Source organism: Daldinia caldariorum (assembly GCF_022478825.1).
Source record: "Daldinia caldariorum strain CBS 122874 unplaced genomic scaffold F4812scaffold_3, whole genome shotgun sequence".
Lineage (NCBI taxonomy): Eukaryota > Fungi > Ascomycota > Sordariomycetes > Xylariales > Hypoxylaceae > Daldinia > Daldinia caldariorum.
The window spans coordinates 359,786-378,031 of NW_025953039.1; the positions used below are offsets into that span (position 1 = coordinate 359,786).

General features: G+C 47.1%; 6 protein-coding genes across 6 annotated transcripts; 3 read left to right on the forward strand and 3 right to left on the reverse strand.

Moving 5' to 3' along the window:
• Window positions 1-15: 15 nt before the first annotated feature.
• On the reverse strand, window positions 16-1,531 carry F4812DRAFT_449887 (Clp1-domain-containing protein; the record flags this gene model as incomplete). Its single annotated transcript, XM_047936025.1, has 3 exons — window positions 16-302; window positions 369-1,443; window positions 1,496-1,531. 3 exons carry the CDS (start codon window positions 1,529-1,531, stop codon window positions 16-18), a joined length of 1,398 nt encoding a protein of 465 aa, XP_047792641.1.
• A 911-nt stretch (window positions 1,532-2,442) lies between these two features.
• Window positions 2,443-3,735, reverse strand: F4812DRAFT_449888 (inositol polyphosphate multikinase; the record flags this gene model as incomplete). The annotated part of the gene is made up of 2 exons (XM_047936026.1): window positions 2,443-3,568; window positions 3,635-3,735. 2 exons carry the CDS (start codon window positions 3,733-3,735, stop codon window positions 2,443-2,445), a joined length of 1,227 nt encoding a protein of 408 aa, XP_047792642.1.
• Window positions 3,736-5,627: 1,892 nt separating this feature from the next.
• F4812DRAFT_261143 (Argonaute siRNA chaperone complex subunit Arb1-domain-containing protein) lies at window positions 5,628-8,386 on the forward strand. The gene is made up of 5 exons (XM_047930811.1): window positions 5,628-6,375; window positions 6,430-6,496; window positions 6,547-6,564; window positions 6,622-6,903; window positions 6,959-8,386. The coding sequence occupies exons 1-5, from the start codon at window positions 6,066-6,068 to the stop codon at window positions 7,794-7,796; spliced, it is 1,515 nt and encodes a 504-aa protein (XP_047792643.1). The 5' UTR covers window positions 5,628-6,065; the 3' UTR covers window positions 7,797-8,386.
• Window positions 8,387-9,049: 663 nt separating this feature from the next.
• F4812DRAFT_456335 (uncharacterized protein) lies at window positions 9,050-11,757 on the forward strand (the record flags this gene model as incomplete). Its single annotated transcript, XM_047936968.1, has 5 exons — window positions 9,050-9,627; window positions 9,723-9,891; window positions 11,150-11,252; window positions 11,364-11,497; window positions 11,569-11,757. 5 exons carry the CDS (start codon window positions 9,050-9,052, stop codon window positions 11,755-11,757), a joined length of 1,173 nt encoding a protein of 390 aa, XP_047792644.1.
• On the reverse strand, window positions 11,664-13,190 carry F4812DRAFT_261452 (nucleotide-binding protein). Its single transcript, XM_047930813.1, has one exon. It carries the CDS (start codon window positions 12,894-12,896, stop codon window positions 11,868-11,870), a length of 1,029 nt encoding a protein of 342 aa, XP_047792645.1. The 5' UTR covers window positions 12,897-13,190; the 3' UTR covers window positions 11,664-11,867.
• A 582-nt stretch (window positions 13,191-13,772) lies between these two features.
• On the forward strand, window positions 13,773-17,673 carry F4812DRAFT_261404 (Arginase/deacetylase). Its single transcript, XM_047930812.1, has 2 exons — window positions 13,773-16,346; window positions 16,398-17,673. Exons 1-2 carry the CDS (start codon window positions 13,893-13,895, stop codon window positions 17,499-17,501), a joined length of 3,558 nt encoding a protein of 1,185 aa, XP_047792646.1. The 5' UTR covers window positions 13,773-13,892; the 3' UTR covers window positions 17,502-17,673.
• Window positions 17,674-18,246: the final 573 nt, after the last annotated feature.

Sequence of the window (18,246 nt, forward strand, 5' to 3'; positions counted from 1 at the left end):
TCTTTGGTTTCAATCTTAGCCTAGTAAGCTGACCATCGGCTCAGGCCAGCTTCCCCAGAGAAGGGGCCTATCTCCTAACCGGGCGTTGACTGGAGCAAGGATCTTCAGCTTTCGTCGTTTCTCATCAACTTCGGCTACGTATACGTAACCCATGACGTTAGAATCGCGGATCGTGTCTGTCGAGTCATGGACCGATGCGTAGACAACCGATAGGATGCAATTTTGCATCACCAGCGACGGCTCGACTTTCTCAAGCATCGCATCACTATATATGTCATCGTCCAACGTCGCCGCGGCGGGGGCTATCTCTCTATTAGTATAATGTAGGTACCTAACTTCAAGACGCGTCTGGTGGGATGTATCCATACCTGGGTTGATTTTCCAGATCGACAGGGCCGAGAAGTCAACTTGCTGGGTAAAGGGACTCAAGGTGGTATTCGCACCACCGAAGAAATACTCCTTTATTGCTGCTTCGTGAACCTGCTGTAGAAAGCCTGTATCCCTCTCCACCACGCCACCGGATTTATCGAGGCTAACAACGGTGATTGGCTCATCTAGACTGGTCTTTTGCCCAGCGAATTTCTTCTGTATCTCGCTGCCGATACGTTCGGAACCTATCACGAGCACGATATTGACAGAGAACTCGGCAACTATATGTGCTATATGGTCATAGCCTCCCTTAGAAACATTGACCCCGCCGGTATCAATCAGCAGTCCTGCCGTCTTTACATCAGGGTCCTCAGCAAGTCGGGAGGTTGCTGTTACAGCTAGTCTACTCAATAACCTCTTATAAAGACGCATATTCTCCTCTGGTTGTCCTAAGCCGTAATTATATACTAGCGGCAGCTTTACCGGTATAGCACTTGGGCCGCTACTTGGTGTACTTCCCCAGTCTGTTGTAATGTCCATAATAGTCGCGAATACGGCCGCGCTTAGTGAGCCCGGCAGAGAAAGCATGCCCTCGCGGCAATCTGTGTTTATTACAAGAGGCTGGCGACCCATTCGCGTTGCCCAACCCGTAAGCATCTTCACCAAACTTGTCTTGCCCGCGTTCGGGGGCCCCACGACAAGTACTCGCGGACCCATTTGCCCCGTTCTCTGCGCAGCCGTACGAAACGCCTCGAGCTTGAAGTGTAAATTTAGATAGCTGACCATTGGAGTCTCATCTGCTGTCGGTTCTGAGGTGTAGGCATCGTAGTTGCTGGTAGGTGAGGAGATCTCGAGTGTACATCCATGCCAGGTGTTTATCTTGGACTTCGTCGCGGTGAAAGTATAGGGCGTATTCGGGGCAAGTTCGGTGCCATCTTTTTCTGCAGTACCGGAGACCAACTTTATATCTAGGGTCGAACCGTGAGGGACTTCGAAACGATATTCCCAGAAAGGTTCGAGAGTTTCTGTTGTGGTCGGTGCTGCGGCGGAAGAGGATGCTATAACCGGGGTTGCCTGATGGATGTCAGACTAGTTGCTCGAAACAATATCAATGGGGAAGGCTTACGGCCGGCGCAATGTCTCCAAGTCCTGGTATTGACATATTTTTACGTCGGTATGTGATGAACTGAAAAAAGAAGTACCTTGATGGAAATGGGTTGGTAGGTATTCGGTATTAGAAGGAAGATACCTAGGTAGAGGATTCTAGGCTGGGAGCACAACATCAAAAGCTTAGTGGAAGCTAATGTGTACTAAGCTGTAGGTCTGTAGGTATTGTACCTACCTCTGTACCGAACTTTAAAAACAGTGGACCATATAGCAGGTGAAGGTTCCTTGCAGTTTCCGTAGAAGGCATCTGCACTTAGGAAGTAGGTATCTAAGTACCTATGCAAGTACCTTAGGTACCTTTCACAGACAGGTTGGTGTGGGGTAAATAAATCACTTGAACCAATGAATTAACGCCGGTTCATTTTTAAACAACTTAGGTACAAACTACAGACGACTATGTTTGTTAGGTAACGCTTATATGAGCACTGAATATCCTTGCTTTATCTAAAGCAAGTACGGGTAGCCTGGAAGCATTGATTGGAGATAATTGAGCGGAATTTACGTTATGTTAAGATACCTACAGGTACCAACCTAGGTAAACATTGAAATAATTCTATATTTCTCACCAGTTTGGACATAGAAAAAAAGTACCTAAACATATGATTTCAACTTCGTTCAGGGATATATAAATTTCATTGCAAGTCGTAATAAGTTCTAAGTTAGGTACGTAGTAGTTCTATAGCTACCACCTAACATGAGACTAAAAATATTGTAATGGGTATCTTGAAGCCAGTCTCCAGATATCCCTCCCCCCCCTTCCCCTTGCTTGATATGCCAGACGGCTGCTTGCTGGTTCGTTCGTTCATACAATGCTTGAATGGTATATATGTACATGCTGAACAATGCTTCCAATTCATCTATGCCATCCTCTCCATTCCCCCTTCAGAATCACTACTCGTCCAAGTGTTATTCAGACATCTCCTCAAAGATGTCTGCAAGGCTCTTGACTCCAAGTAGCACATTTTCGTCTGGCCCTTGACCGGGCTCCCACGTCGCATGTGCGAAGTCAATCAACTTTAGGGTGTATATGTGCGGAAAGCTTGATTCTTCATCTGATTCATCCTCTAGTTCGTCAAAGTCCTCTGCCGTAGTAGGGTCACATAGGTCCTCCTCATTCATACCAATACCACTATCCACCCTAAGGTTAGCCACTGGAGCTCTCGAGGAGCCTCTCTTGTGTTCGGATATAGGAGTTGCCTCCCTTGCTTCTTTGATGGCCTCTCGTAAAGCTGCACCGTCGCCCTCGAAGACGAAAAGAAGACTGGAAGAATACATTCGAGTCTCTTCCTTTTTAAGTACCTCTTGCACTCTTCGAAGATCCTGTGCAAATGCTCCAGCAATAGTCTTGCCGAGTTCTTCGTCAATACCGGCGGCCTCATTGAAGATAAACTTTTTGAACGAGTCCAATAGATTGTCCTCGTTCACCGTGTATCTCCCCCAGTCTTTATCATAAATCTTGAATCCTTCCTCGTCCAATTCGGATTCGTCTGTGGATCCCTTATAGACCCTCATTCCTGCAACTCGAAAGCCAAATTTCCTGTGAGTGGTCTCCTCGGTAATTTTATCGAATCTCTCCTTCTTCTCTAAAGGCGCATCATCAGCCCATAGCCGAATCCCTAGCTTTGCGTCCATAATATTTGGCCTTTTATACCCAAAGGAAGCATTCTCTAATACCACCGCCCTGTCCGTTGTGATCTTTCTTGTCTTGTTAGGGACCCATTTAACGTTATCAGAGATAATTTGTTTTTGGACTGGGGCTTCGAGAATAGGTTTCCGCTCGTCGAGATGTAGATGTGACTGGATTTCCTCTTTGACAGCGAAAGGGATATCAGCATGTTCAACAAGGTCTGGTATTTGCGCATGTATGGCGGCCTGGTCAGCTCCTCCGTTTAGTGATAGAGTGCCTATATATAAGGGCATAAGCTCTGCGAAATCCGGATGGCAGGCGTGCGCCGATTCGTAAAATTCAACCTCGGATTGTGTACATGGCTTGATGAATAGTTCACCGTCTGCGTCGCACATGGTTCCAGCACTACCAGTACAATTAGGTTAGCATGAAAGGATACGCAGTTAGAAAAGAAAGCAGTTCGGTACTAACTGTCCAGCGACCGCATAATTATAATCTTTCAAGTCGTCTCTTTTTGGCATTTCTCTCTCTTTGCTCCCAGGGTTTTTGCTGCTGTCTCGCGCAACCTGCATCTTTCTATGATATAACGGTAAAAGTCGTGATTATGGACAATGGCCAGTCTACTCGTCTTGCATACTCCCAGTTGCGACAAGACGAGATATAATGGGTAGGGCTGGAAATTAGGTAGTAAAAAGGACCAGCAATAAAGGCGGAAAATGGGTATGATTGGTTGGCAAGATGCAGTTGAATAGATCAGGTTTAGCAAACACCTGACAGATAAATTCTAGTGGGAAAAAAAGGAGGGGAATTGTTGAATGTTTTCGGATGAAGGTAGTGGTTAGGCGTATGTTACATAGGTAGTAGTCTTATGAATTCTGAAAGTAATAAGGCATGTGGTTATGTTACTAAAAGTTTAGTGATTCACGGGGGTTCCTAAAAGTAAGAGATTCAGGAAGGTTGATATCAATGTGGGACAGGACGATACAAAGGAGCGAAAGGATCTGAGCGTCAAGTCCATAATTGGGAAATGGTTAAGGGTCCCGCCGCGGTTGAAAACTTACATACCTAGTACACGCCTAGTACACGCCTAGAAGCATGCCTACCCGCGTGCGTCAGCTGCCCGCGGCGTGTGTCTACCACATTACTAGAGGTACATAGACCACCTAAGGTACAATAACTTCTAGGTATTGTGTTGTATTGTAGGTACCTCTTAAAATATCAGGCACAAGGCCCGGTGTGCAGGTATCCACTTGAGAACATGTATGTACTATATGTAGCTTCCAACTTTATCAAGCTGAACCTCTCATTCCGTACAGAAAAGAAAAAAAGGCTATTGCGCAAGCCTCGCCTTAACCCCCCCTCCAACCGCAGCAACTTGCAGATGGCAAACAAGGTAATATGCGAGCTGCGCATCTTTAGGTTAAAGTCGATGTGCTAGATCCCAACAAGCTTCAGCCAGTAAAAACGTCAACATTCAGCTCTGCCCTACTGTAACAGGTGTACATGCCCGACATAATAGACGGATGTGACGGCATTCCCGCGATTCTCCTGTGGCGGATTCCACATACTTATTGACCCTCGAATTTTACTGGGGGGATTTTATCGGATTTTACTAACGATCAGACGTGAATTGATAAATCTTACTGGCTCAGCCACATATCGCATAAAACATCTCAAGACAAATCTGCCTTGGAAGTTAATTTTGCCGCATCACTTGACTCACTCAGAGCGGCAGGGCAACTTATGGCCAAGGTAGCCGCAGTTATGTATGAGATCACCTGCATATCTGTTGGTGTATCCATACCTTATATCTTTTATATCTTCATTACCGGAAACATCAGAGTCCGATCGGGCCGTGTTGATCTGGCTTAATATTATCAAGTTAGATTCTCCCCCCTTCACGCCTTGGAGAAACGTGGGACGGACTCCTGCATGAATATGCATGATGGGGACCATACTATGTACATTCATACATTCTCGGCTATAAGTGAGAGTTGCTGTTAAAGGCATTCCGGGACGATGCATCTTCTGTGCATGTAGGTAAGTGTTTGGATCTTAGCTGACCAGTGCTGACCAGTATTCTCTGTGTTACGCCTCATTAGACAGGGTGTTTAACAAACAAGGTTCGTTTGCCTACCTAAGGACCTAATATCATAGATAGGTTTTGGTTAATTGTTTGTTGTTTTATAATTTTTAAGTATAGCGTAAGTGTTATATATAACTTTAATAATAGGGATTGATACAGATATTCCTTTGAGCATTGACAACTTGACGTTGCAATTAATATGATGAGGTTTTTCTATATCTCAATAACCCTACCTCTTAACCTAAATTAAGGTAGTAAGACAATACGAAATCTGCTGGAATCATCAACTTTTTATTATATTTTCAGCTAAGCAACAGAAGGTTGCTCTGGGTCAGCAGCCTGTCAGATTTCAGCCCAGCCGTCGTAGAGGTTAGGTACTTCTTTCGTGAGGTTCCTGCCTAAAGTGCCAACTGCCTTAAGGTGGTGGTTACCTAGGAAAGAGCCATTCACATCTAAAAAATTGAACTTCGTTGGCAAGCACGGTAGGTACTTCTCTTTCACCTGCCTTACGCCTGCCCTACGCCTGCCCTACACCTTCCTTACGCTAGCCCTATCTTACGCATCTCAGGCATCTCAGCCTCGTTACACACACGAATACACACACACTTTTCTCTCTGTCTCTCTCTGCCACTGCCCCGTTTCTCGTAATTTTCCAGAACATCGGATTCTGCAATCACTTGCATACGAACACGGGTTCAGCTATAGATCATCGGCGACATAATATGACGGATCTGTCTAGTCGTTCGCCTATCGAATAAGCTGAAAAATCAGTAGCAATGAGCGAGCGACCTATCCCTACATACTAACGATACCAGCATGGCCACGTCCCTGGGCGAAACAACTGGCGGTCAGTCTGACCTGCGCAGTGACAAGGGAACAATTGCTGGAGAAGATGTCGTAAAATCATCGCATATCTCTAAGCACAGTGAGCTGATCGGTGACCAAAATGTTACCAAAGGCTCTCCTACTACCCAAGATGATGCAGACCCAGCCAACATAGAAGAAGCTTCTGACGATATTAAACAAGAGGTCCAACTTGGTATTGAACCTGAGGCAAAGAAGAAGAAGAGAAAGAAGACCAAGAAGAAGGGTGCTGCTGGTCGAAAGAATGTTACTGGCTTTGAAGGTTGGTTCTGTATGTGGCTATGCAGGGCGAAGTCTTGTCTAACACTCGGTCCAGAATTCTATGCCGATGCTCCCACAACCCCGGCCCAAGCTGCCAAGGAGAAGAAAGAAATCTATAACCCGTAAGTGCCCTAATCCTACTTTGTAATGGATCATGCTAACGCTATCATAGGTCGCGCCCCTTTTCCGAGTATGATTCATAAATATCACTTAGTCGAAGGGGACGTCAACAACTAACATGGAATAGGCGTATCGAAGAATGCATCCAGAGATACCGAGCTAGCCGTCGCATGAGCAGCGAACGTACCATGCTCTTCAACAAGTATTTGTGGCTCGGGGGCGTCGATTCATCACCACGCCAGTTTACCGGCTTTGCCGAGGACCGAGAGGCTATGGAAGGCAAAGACCCTGATGAGGTCCGTCAGATGACAGCAACAGACTTCGTTGGCGGTAGTGGTCCTCGCTTCTACAATCCTTTAGAGCCTGATGATTGGTTCGTCGACTTTGAAGGCATCGTGAAATGTTTCCTGTAAGTTCTATGGATTAGATTGGGTTCAGAACAACTTAATTAACGGGGGTATCAGATCTAGAGTCGTCCCAACCATCTACATGTACGATGAGGCAGCTATTCTTCAAGCCTCAAACCTTGTCAAGAATTTCCTCAATTATGTCCTGATGCATGACGTTTGTCCCGAGTACAACTTTGACATCATGGCCGCTAGAAGAATCTGCGACGCTGCCCCCTTTGAGTTGAGCATGGTGTATGAGCTCATGAGTTCACTCCCAGGTCCCTTCAACACCACTGCCGACTCGCTCTTCTCCGACAGACAGGTAGATGAGCATGATGTACCTGACCACTATGATAAGCTGATCGCTTTCCGCGTTACAGTCTTCTCGTCAGCTCTTGATCAGAAATTCAAGAAACAACTTATGGACTCCGACCCCACCGCCATCCATGTTATCAATACAAAGGATGAGACTTACGAAGTAGTGGATACAATCATGCCTCGCCAGAAAGATGTTTCAATGGTGGAGGAGATGCTCGAGGAAACTGGTCATTCTGGCAAGGGAAAACCGGCCGGCATTCTTGTTCTAAAGCCTTCTATCATTGACTTCGGCTTCAATAACTTACCTCGTCCGGATCAAGTCGACCTCAGCGGTGCAGGGTCAGAAGACTACTTGCTGGAAGACGAGTTGCTTGATAAGTTTGACAAGAGAATGAAGATCAGGGCCATTGTATGCGAACTTAACATTGGCATTCGCTTCATCAAGGCCGTGAAAGACGTTCGCGTCCCTTTTGACCTATTCTTACCTCAGATCTTGATGGAGAACTGGAAAGAACCTGGTCCTGCCACGCGTCCACCTCCCTCAGCTTCCAACCCAAATATTGAGGAGAAGGTTATGACTGACGATGATGACTAGATGATACGAGATCGTGATGCCGAACTCAACGAACCAAACCGGACGAAGTCAAGTGCGCATGAGAAACCAGATAAAGGTTTGAGCATAGTATTACGTGAGCTATTGCCGAATAACTACTTGATGATGCGTTTAATTATGGCATATAGGGCAGGAGTACAAACCTGGCCTATTAAATAGGTATGTTCCTATTAGTTAATTGCTATCCCTGTAGAATACAGCCGCAAGGCAAATGAATGCAACGAGTTTATACTATGAAAGCATCAGCTTCAAATTCATAACTTACAAATCACCTGGGTGGATCTACGCCCCGTAACAACTCAGAGCCGGGGCTTGCCTCCGCAAAGGCAAACCTGAAGACTTGAGGGTCCTAGATCTCCTGTCCTGCTGGATCTTGATGTGTGTGAGCTCTTGGCGTTGTTGGCTCTATCGCGTCCGGCGCATCGTGGCATGAGAAAAATTTAGGCTGCTGTGCCTCTTGGCGCGAGTCCGCGCCGCACTACTTGCCTGAAAAGACTAGGATGGTTAGTTGGTTGGCTGTTGTTTTCTTGGCCTTATCATCGCCAACAGGCGGAAGCCGCTTTACTGCTACATCGTAGCGTTTTTGCAGCGCGGCCATATTGATACTGGGCCTTCAACCAGACAGCCAAATTAGTTGATGGCGAGTGCCGTCTCTTATAAGTACAATATCTAGGTAGGCTCAGCACTGTAGACTGGCAGGGCCGCGAATCGGAAAAGGGGCATAATCGACCCTGGACAGATGCAATTTGAGGGCGAGATCTTAAGTCCGCATCCTACCCAAGACCTTGGCAGATTCGGCACCGGTTATATCGAAAGGTGTGCTGCCTGGTATCGGCCTAACCAGTTCCTCGGCACGGACCGAAGAGGGATTGAACAGAGCAGTTTTAGTTTTTTGCCTTGTGGAGGGTCGAGAAGAGTCTCTCTTCTCCCCACGATTCTTGTCCCGTCGATCTTTTCCTCTCTCTCTCTTCATGCCCCCCTTTGCGGTCATCTATCAACACGCTCGTTTTTATCAATACATTAGGTACATACATATTTTCGTTCTCTCGCTTTCCGATCTTCGTTTTCATTTTCGATCATTAATGGCCGGTGGCTAGCTACCCTTGCTGGTACTGGTTTTTTTTTCTTTTTTTGGTTCCGGTCTTCTCGAGGGGAAAAAAAAGGTCACATTATATCGCGAACACACGGGACGGCTCGGCTCGGTTCGGAAAGAGGCGTAGTGTTTGGTAATCGTGATGGAGACCCAACGCCAAGTCGTCCAGCCAGTGAGCAGTCGAAAATGGCAGATGGCCAAAATCGCGCTGCAGTCCGCGTCGCTCGCGTTCTGCGCCGCAGTCATTGGCATCAGCGCGGGGACGTTCTGGGGAGGAAACTATTGGCCGGGGATGCTAATGGTGCCTGTTGCCGCGGCGACGGCAGCGTGGACGATCGCGGAGTTCGTGACGCTACTGGTGCGGAGGAAGAGGAGGGGGGGAAGCGCAGCAGCAGCAGCAGGTCGTGGAATCCACCCGGGCGCCCACGTCGGCGTGCAGCTTATCATATTCCTGGCCATGATCTACGTGCTCTTCTATTTGTGCATGCTGTGGGTAAGCGTCCAGAGGAGCGTCGTGCGGTGCAACGAATGGGAACGCGACCCTAGGAATCCGGACTGGGTCGTCGAGGGCCACGACGACGATGATGATCTGGACGTGAGCCGGCATTCCGGCGGCTACACCACGTCGTACTACTGCCCGGAGAGTCGCCGTGTTCTGGTCAACAGCAAGTCGTTCCAGTCAGCGGTGCAGGCTCTTATTGCGTTATGCGGTCTGCTATGGTGAGTTTTTCTTCTTCTTTTTTTTTCTTTTTTCTTTTTTTTCCTCCCCGTCGCCCAGCGTTTTCCACTGTTGAGTTTACTGATAAAGGGGGCAGGGCTATACATTTCACCCTTTTCGTTCGAGCATGTGTCGAAACGCAACGACGAAATAGGCTTCGTCCTGCGGGTGTGGTATACCCGCAGCCAGCATGGCCGGCACCATACGGGGCCAACTACCCGCCTAACAACAACAACTTCCCTCAGGCGGGACCAGGACATGTACCCGTAAAGGCATCGTACTATGGCTGAAATTTGCATCTATTATATGTCCTTGGGTGCCGAACGTGCTGCAGTACGTTCCACTAATATCAACAAATCAAGGCCTCAGAAAGCCTCCGAACATGCCATTTTCAGAATACCCAGGACAAGAGGTCCGACCAATCGAATTTCGAAGCTCGTGTACTGGAGCAAGTCGCCACGTGAGGACATACATATAACCCAGCCCCCCCCCAAATGCTTTGAGCATCCAATTCTATTCTTATCGAGATAATAGCATTACGAGATGACGAGACTGTTACTCGATTCTGGGCTTTAATGGAAGCTTGGTTATTATTATATTTACTGTAGTGAAGTATACACAGTTAGGTTAGATTAGGTAGGTAGGTAATTATGGCTCATGATACCCTGGGGGATTGTACTGGTGTGCTCCGAGTATGTGATGATCGTTTTGGGGAGTTTGTGGGAGTAAAAGGGTGAGCACGACAGATAGACGAGAATCTTTGTATATAACTGTTTTATTAATCTCTTCACGCGAAATAGATATTTGTGGTGTAATAGTAAATGTAATTCCAGCGATGTTATGACTTGGAGACGTTTTTCATTGTATATATCGGTCTATTATCGACTTCGTAGTTATCAGGGTACGCTGAGTTTAAAGGTTCGAAAAAAAAAGAATCGGATGGACTGATTACAGCTTATGAGTATTGGACGTTAAAGTCATATGTTAACCCTTTTGAATAGGTAGTGATCGCTGTATTTCGGCAACAGTAGTGATATGTATTATCCACATGGTATTGTACGGTCTGGGTCTGGACTTCGTATAAGGTGACTTACTCCGCCTTACATAAATTATAATGTAATTCATAGCTATTAGCTTAGGTAAGTCAAGACATCTGATACCGTGATATCGGTCGCTTTTCGTCATTGGCGGGGGCGGGGTACGGGGCTGATAATATCGACTGATTTGCGCCTAGCCGCACCTCTGCCACAGTCTTTTGTAGCACTACATACATTTATTTACCTTACTCGTGGACCATTTTGACTTTACACAGCATATGTATATCTAGGTACCTAACCTAATATACAACATATGCTGACCGAATACTAGTCTGCTACTAATTTCTCGACATTCTGGCACATTTAATTATACCCCATAGGATCGAGAAGACCCGACCCCTTTAGACTACTAACTCCGTCAAGATGGTACTGTCCCACGAACAGAATTACCTATCCCATAGCTTTGATATTGCTAACGATCATATAGAGCTCCGAAGCAAGACTTTACACCTTCTCCCAGGAGACCAAAGACCATCTGCGCAAGTTCCGCTTAACCACTTCGAGGGCAAGTGGACCACAAGCTGTGATTTGTATGTATGTCTACCTAATCTAACCTAATATATGCTTCCCCTCCTACCTTCACGTTGCTCCAGCACGGTTCGAGTAAAGTTGATCTAACGTTCTAATGCGACCCTAAACAGATTACATCGACAAGAAGACATATGAGATCAAGCAAGACGACGATAAGGTAGTATACAAGTCTCTTGACGAAATTGCCGACGACTTGCCTGATAATACGCCGCGTTATATTCTTCTAAGCTACCCTTTAACTCTGGTATGCCATCTCATCCCTTGGGTAGCTATGAGAGATTACATGGTACTAAGATTTGCTAACTGCCGCTGCAGCCGTCCGGCCGTATGTCTGTGCCCTACGTCCTCCTGTATTACCTACCGAATACATGTAATGCCGAGAGCCGCATGATGTACGCTGGCGCGAAGGAGTTAATGCGGAACACGGCCGAGGTCGGCAAGGTAATTGATGTGGAAAGTCCGGAGGACTTAGAAGATATCCCCAACAAGTTGAGCGCCGAATAGGCTGCCTTCCAACCTGGCAGGTAGGGATTGGCCAGGTAGCTATTTAGAGATCGTTCCCCTATAAGAAGAATAAAGCGAGATGCTAGCTTTGATAATCACTTGAATTCTTCTCAATCATCGGGTAATATTGTTTGTGCGTCGAGGCCCATCTCGCGAGCGACACCCCTGACAACACCCTTAAGTGCCTTACACGCCGGACTATCAGGGTAATAGTCGAAGAAGCTCTCTCCATAGTCGCATGCCATTCCTATTCTCGGGTCAAGCGGTACCTCGCCTAGGAAGGGGATGCCCATTTCCTTTGCTAAAGCCGCGCCGCCCCCAGTAGTAGCTTTAAAGATCTGGCTCTCGTGCGAGCACTTCGGGCACACAAACCCGCTCATGTTCTCTACCAGGCCCAGCACTCTTATACCTGCTTTTCTGCAGAAGTCGATCTCTTTTCTTACGTCAAGAAGCGCTACTTCCTGTGGCGTCGTAATCATAACGGCGCCGTCGATTCCGCTCTCTTTCAAAAAGCTATTCACGCTGAGATGCTCGTCGCTCGTTCCCGGAGGTGTATCGACCAGTAAGAAGTCCATGTTGCCCCATTCTACTTCTTTTAAAAACTGCTTGATAAGGCCATTCTTCTTCGGGCCGCGCCATATAATAGCGTCGTCTCGATTCGGTAACATGAACTGTATGCTCATAACGCCGAGGTTGTCGGCAACCCAGACCGGCGACCAGCCCGTGTTGCTTATATGTATCGTCTCAGACTCCACGCCCATCATTTTGGGTATGCTGGGTCCGCAGATATCCGTGTCCATGATGCCGATAGTCTGGTCCTCGTTGGTCGCGAACGCGTGTGCGAGAAGACTCGTGAATGTGCTTTTGCCCACGCCTCCTTTGCCGGACAGGACGAGGATCTTGTGCTTGACTCCCGACAGCCGTTCTGAAATCAAGGGGATATCGGGATCCGGGCCTTTGGGCGCCGACGCGCATATGGCCTGGTTCGGGCAGCCAGCGCACGAGTCGGCCTTGCCGGCTTGTTCGGATTCGGGACCTGGGCAGTGCTCGGGTTCGGGGGCGACGAGTTGTGGGCGTGCTTTCAGCGGATTGTCGAAAACGTCTTGGACGGCTTCGGGCTCTTCCAAAGAGGGTGCCATTGCTACGGTATTATGGTAAGGATGTATGTTCGAATGCTTCCAAAACGCTTCCAATGCTGGAATTGTTACAATCCTAGAATAAAAAGTCTGGTGGACAAAATGTGTTGCGAATTAGTATTAGGCGTTGCTTAGAAATCTAGGAGAAACGAGAGGCACAATGCGAATGCAGATGTGGATGCAATCTAGAACTAAAAGGCGTTATCGATAATGATTTTAGTCTTTACATCAGGTACCTAGGTACCTAGTAATGTCACTTAGTGGGGTAAATAGGTGGGTACCCTACCGAGGTGTGCAGAAAGGCTTCGGAAAAGAAAGGTGCCCACTCTCGTCCCGTCTCTTCCATATACTATGTATAGGTACAGGTAGTTATCTAATGTACTTCTCATAAGTTAAATCTTCATTCTAAAAATACAAAACTAATACCGGTATCATAATAGTTAATTCGATATAAAAATAATTAAGCTAACATGAATCTAGTGAAAGTCAAGTTCCGTATCCGTCGTTAGTTGATCTAATTATGATCATTATTAGTTGTAACTAAATGGTTGTTGTCGGAAGATAAGGTCCTCGTATATGCTGGTAACTGCCTAAGGAGATGCGCCAACATTTGTTCTGGTAAATTGTCTCCGGAATCGCCAGCCTACAGATATGCAGCTCAATTCATACGTAATGACCCACTTTAAAGCGACACTGCATAAAAGGGCCACATGGACTAAACTTAATTTAGCGTGCGCGACGTGAGGAAGGGAAAACATACAGGTAGGATACAGGTAGGATACAGGTCGGTATCGACAGGGTCCGATTTAAATCAAACAATTCTCACATCAACATCATCAAATACCCCCCCCTCCTTTCAATGTGTATCCATCCGCCTTCACCCAAACATTATCGTCCACATCTATAGTCCACATCTATAGTATCCGCAATTGACGCATCTGACGCTTTTCATCGGCCTGGCCACACCATAATCCCTCCAATGAGGGACAGGTCGAAGCCATGGCTTACCCTGAGCGTGGTCGAGCTCAACCAAGGCTCGAAGAAGCAGCAAACTCCAACTCCAACTCCCTCGACGAACATGAGCTTTTACGTTCATTAAATAAGCTGGCTCTTTCCACCTCACCTACGAATTCTACAACGAGACCTTCGGCATTGCGCATTTCCCCCTCTCCAAATCTGAACGAACAAGCGAATCATACAGCTCAAAGATTGTCTTCTGTTTCCCCTAGCGCTAGGGCGCCCTCTCGAAGTCCCGTAGGCAGAGTCAACTCGAGCGGATTCAATTCACTGTCCCGATCATCAACACCCACCTTGTTACGAAAGACCTCAATGAATTCCCTACACTCTTCCAACGGGATTGCCCCGAGTCGCGCGCCCTCACGGCGAAGTAGCTCCAATCACCTCTCGCCAAACGGTCCTAGGTCCCCTAGGTCACCATTTAACCTGGCAGAGTTCAGGGAGAAGCCCGTGCATACTGCCTCTTCTGTAGCAAGGACGTATATGAAGAAAGAGCTGGAATTGCTCCACAGTGAATCGACAACCTACCGTCCAGAAACCATTGTCATTCTAAATGATGCATGCTATGGACATAGATATTCGAGACCTCGTGCCACAAAGGGCGACCTGAATAGCATTGTCGAACGACCCGAGAGAATCCAAGCGTGTGTTTTTGGTATATCGATGGCATATGTTCGACTCGGAGAACGACACTGTGACGGAAGATACCCCCTTTACCCCGAGCTCGACCCCCTGTCGCTTCCCAATGTCCCTTTTCATATCCGCAAAACCGACCGCACCCTTGCATTGGACTCCGCAGCCGTAACCAACGTTCATGGAACAAAGTGGATGGAAGAACTCAAAATCATGTGCGAATCTGCCGGATCGAATCTTGCTCTTAACACGAATGAGTTACGAAGACCCGAAATGAATAGGGGATCAAATACAACTCTGCCTCAGGAGCTTCACAAGGGAGACCTGTATCTATGCTCGGAGTCCCTGAACGCATTTGAAGGCGCTCTCGGTGCCGTTTGCGAAGCTGTCGACGGAGTTTTTAATGATTCGCCGTACAAACGTGCCTTTGTCGCTGCACGCCCTCCTGGCCATCATTGCTCCGCATCCCACCCTTCAGGTTTCTGCTGGGTAAATAACGTACATGTCGGTATTATGCACGGGTTTATGAATCACGGATTGACACATGCCGCAATAATTGACTTCGATTTGCATCACGGAGATGGTTCCCAAGCCATCGCTTGGGATCACAACAAGCGTAGCTTCACAGCAACCAAGAATATGTCGGCATGGAAACGAACGTCTATTGGATACTTCAGCCTTCACGATATTAACTCCTATCCATGCGAGTACGGTGATGATGAGAAGGTTAGAAATGCTAGTGTCTGTGTGGAAAATGCGCATGGGCAATCGATATGGAACGTTCATCTACAAGAATGGAAGACGGACGTAGAGTTTTGGAAGTTGTATCAATCCAAATATTCGATTCTCTTGGAAAAAGCTCGCAGTTATCTCCGGACGCAGACCGAACGATATCGCGCTTCAGGTCAGGTGCCTAAAGCCGTCATCTTTCTGTCCGCTGGCTTCGATGCGAGCGAATGGGAAAGTGCTGGGATGCAACGGCATAAGGTTAATGTTCCAACCGAATTCTATGCTCGTCTTACTCGAGATGTGGTTAAGCTCGCATCTGAAGAAGGACTCGGTGTTGACGGTCGAGTTATCAGTGTGCTCGAGGGTGGGTATAGCGACCGGGCCATATATTCAGGTGTTCTCAGTCATCTAAGTGGCTTGGCCGGTGACGATTCCGCTGCATTGAAGGCAGATGTTCCCACTGGACTCAACTACGAGATGGGTGGTAGGGTCAGTTCGCTCAGTAGACGAAACACCTTGACTGGGATGGGCATTGCAGGCTTTCCGTATGATCCAAATTGGTGGTCTGGTTCCGAACTTGACCAATTTGACGCCTACATGAGCGCGCCGCCTAAAGAACCGCCGAAGAAGCCGCGAACTTTTGTATCTGGGAATTATTCCTCCCCGACACAAGCATCAAGCGCGAAGGCAGTCGATCCCAGCAAAGTCAGACGAAGTATGTCAGGATACAATTTGCAGTTATCTGTTTCTCGACCCCCGACTCCACCTCTACCCGATGTTCCTTGGACAGCTGCAGCTCACGAGCTAAGCAAACTGCTTATTCCGAGTGACCGCCCGATCAGCAGCCACAAATTTGAAGAGCTAAATGCTGGAGCTAAGGCCAAACGTGAACGTCAATCCCTTCCTCAGAGCGGCTCAACTAGTGATGATGCAGCTTCGACCATATCTTCGGCCACCGCCCCTGTAAGGAAATCTCAACGGGAGAGAAAACCGGTTAAATATACAGAAATCGACGAGCCCAAGATAACACGTAGGAAAACGGTTGGGAGCTCGTCAATTCTCGCCACAGAGAAGGTAAGCATCTCCAAAAAAACGTCTTGATAGGTATCTGACAATAATCTATAGGCTCTCGCTCGCGGAATCCCTACACAAAATGGCTCAGGGCTACCTCGAAACCTAAGTGCGGCAGGTACAATGGGTGACGCGTCTGGTGCAATGATGAGGCCTACTACCTCGCATAGCATTCGCCCGGAGTCATCCATAAGTGTTCGAACTCAGGCACCTACTGCGTTAAATGTGAGAAGGACCAGACCAGCACCGCCAATTAAAAAGGAGAGTGCTCGAGTACCAAGAAAGGCTACAATCCCAGACATCAAAACGGAGAGTGCTTCCCAGCCTCCTAGAAAAGAACCTCCAGTCAGCGTACCAGAGGAATCAGCAGCGACTGCGAAGGATTCCACAGCCGACATAGAAAATATAACTGGTGGCATGAAAAGAATCAAAATTAATGTAATCACTAAGGAGAAGAAAGAAGCTAGGCAGAAAGCCGAAGCTGAAGAAAAGGCAAGAAAAGATAATCAAGCCAAGGAGGAGACGAACAGAATGGAAGGAACTAAAATTTCCGATTCTGCTAATGGAATATATCCTTCGCTTCCAGTTGCGAATGGAAGCGAACGCAAAATTACACCGCCCCTGCAGCGCCATTTACAGCCTAAAGCTGTAAATGGCGACCAAAGAGTTTCAAAGTTGGGCACAGGGTTGTCTAAAGTCTTACCTCTCAAACCAGAGATTGAACGATCCGATTCAACGAACGTACCGACGACTATCTTGACACCAGCAGAGCCTGACCAAATAAAGCTCCCCTCAAGTCCTCCAGCACAAGTCACTCCAGAAAGTGAAAAGACAACTGCCATGCAAAATCAACGTAATGGACAGCTTGCAGATGCGGCTACGTTTTCCAGTCCGGTTCGTGTCCCGGAACCTATTACAAGTCCACCGGCTCAACAGAATGGATCTCGGCTTCCTACGTTGAGCGCATCGTCAGTCCCATCGAGCCCAGCTCGAAACAGTGGACACGGGTTTACCTCCACGTCAAATATACCCTTTGCTCCTCAGTCCGCCCAAAAGTCTCGGATAAAGCCGAGAAGTAGTGTTCCAGCTCAAGCACGACCTCGAAACAACGACGAGAGAAATGTCTGGGAGATACCCGAGACACCACAACACTTTTAATTCGTATGGTGGGATATGCAGTTCAGCAGAACTATATAAACCATCGGGCTAGTAGAGTCATTGTATGGACCCGTCGGTTTAACGGGACATACCTAGGTACGTGTAGTATAGGGGTACTTGAGGAGATGGCGTTTTAGGGACTTGGTTTTTTCAGTTCCACTGTTGAGATATTGACTCCAGGGACATTCGTTGCTTTACCATTATTTTACGATACCCTTTCTTAAAAGTCCAGCCGGTTTGGCTGTTATAAATATTATGCTTGTAATGCGTTCCGCAAATGCTGTTGGTAGGAATAGTATATATGTAATTCCAAGTGTCTGATCAAAGTCCTTGTGTAGTTTAGTTTAGTTTAGTTTAGTTAATATCCACGATAGTAATGTTTCCGTAGGTTGATATTCCTTCAGTAAATTCAAGTATTTATGTTCCAATGCTTCAGTGCCTTCTCAACTTAATGCAAGAGCTGCTACTAAAGACAAAAAAAATAATCCTTCCAAATGTTCCGGGACGATGGGATATTTATAGCACGATGGGTTTACTACTTGTTTTTATTAATTGCTACAGATGCTATGAGGAGAGGTTGAATCCAAAATGCCAGCCCCGGCCGTATGCGTTAGACAGTGTAAGTAGGTTAGGTCAGGTACCTACATTGGGCACAAAATAACAACAGAAACACCACCAACACCACCAACACCAACGAAAACGAAAACGAAAAAATGGTCTACTCTTCCCAAATGGTATCTAACAT

Bases quoted from the DNA above. Each gene is read 5' to 3' on its own strand.
- F4812DRAFT_261143 (XM_047930811.1), top strand. From the start codon at position 6,066: ATGGCCACGTCCCTGGGCGAAACAACTGGCGGTCAGTCTGACCTGCGC. The intron at 6,376-6,429 runs GTTGGTTCTGTA...CACTCGGTCCAG, and splicing joins GAATGTTACTGGCTTTGAAG to AATTCTATGCCGATGCTCCC. The intron at 6,904-6,958 runs GTAAGTTCTATG...CGGGGGTATCAG, and splicing joins GGCATCGTGAAATGTTTCCT to ATCTAGAGTCGTCCCAACCA.
- F4812DRAFT_261452 (XM_047930813.1), bottom strand. From the start codon at position 12,896: ATGGCACCCTCTTTGGAAGAGCCCGAAGCCGTCCAAGACGTTTTCGAC.
- F4812DRAFT_261404 (XM_047930812.1), top strand. From the start codon at position 13,893: ATGGCTTACCCTGAGCGTGGTCGAGCTCAACCAAGGCTCGAAGAAGCA. The intron at 16,347-16,397 runs GTAAGCATCTCC...AATAATCTATAG, and splicing joins CAATTCTCGCCACAGAGAAG to GCTCTCGCTCGCGGAATCCC.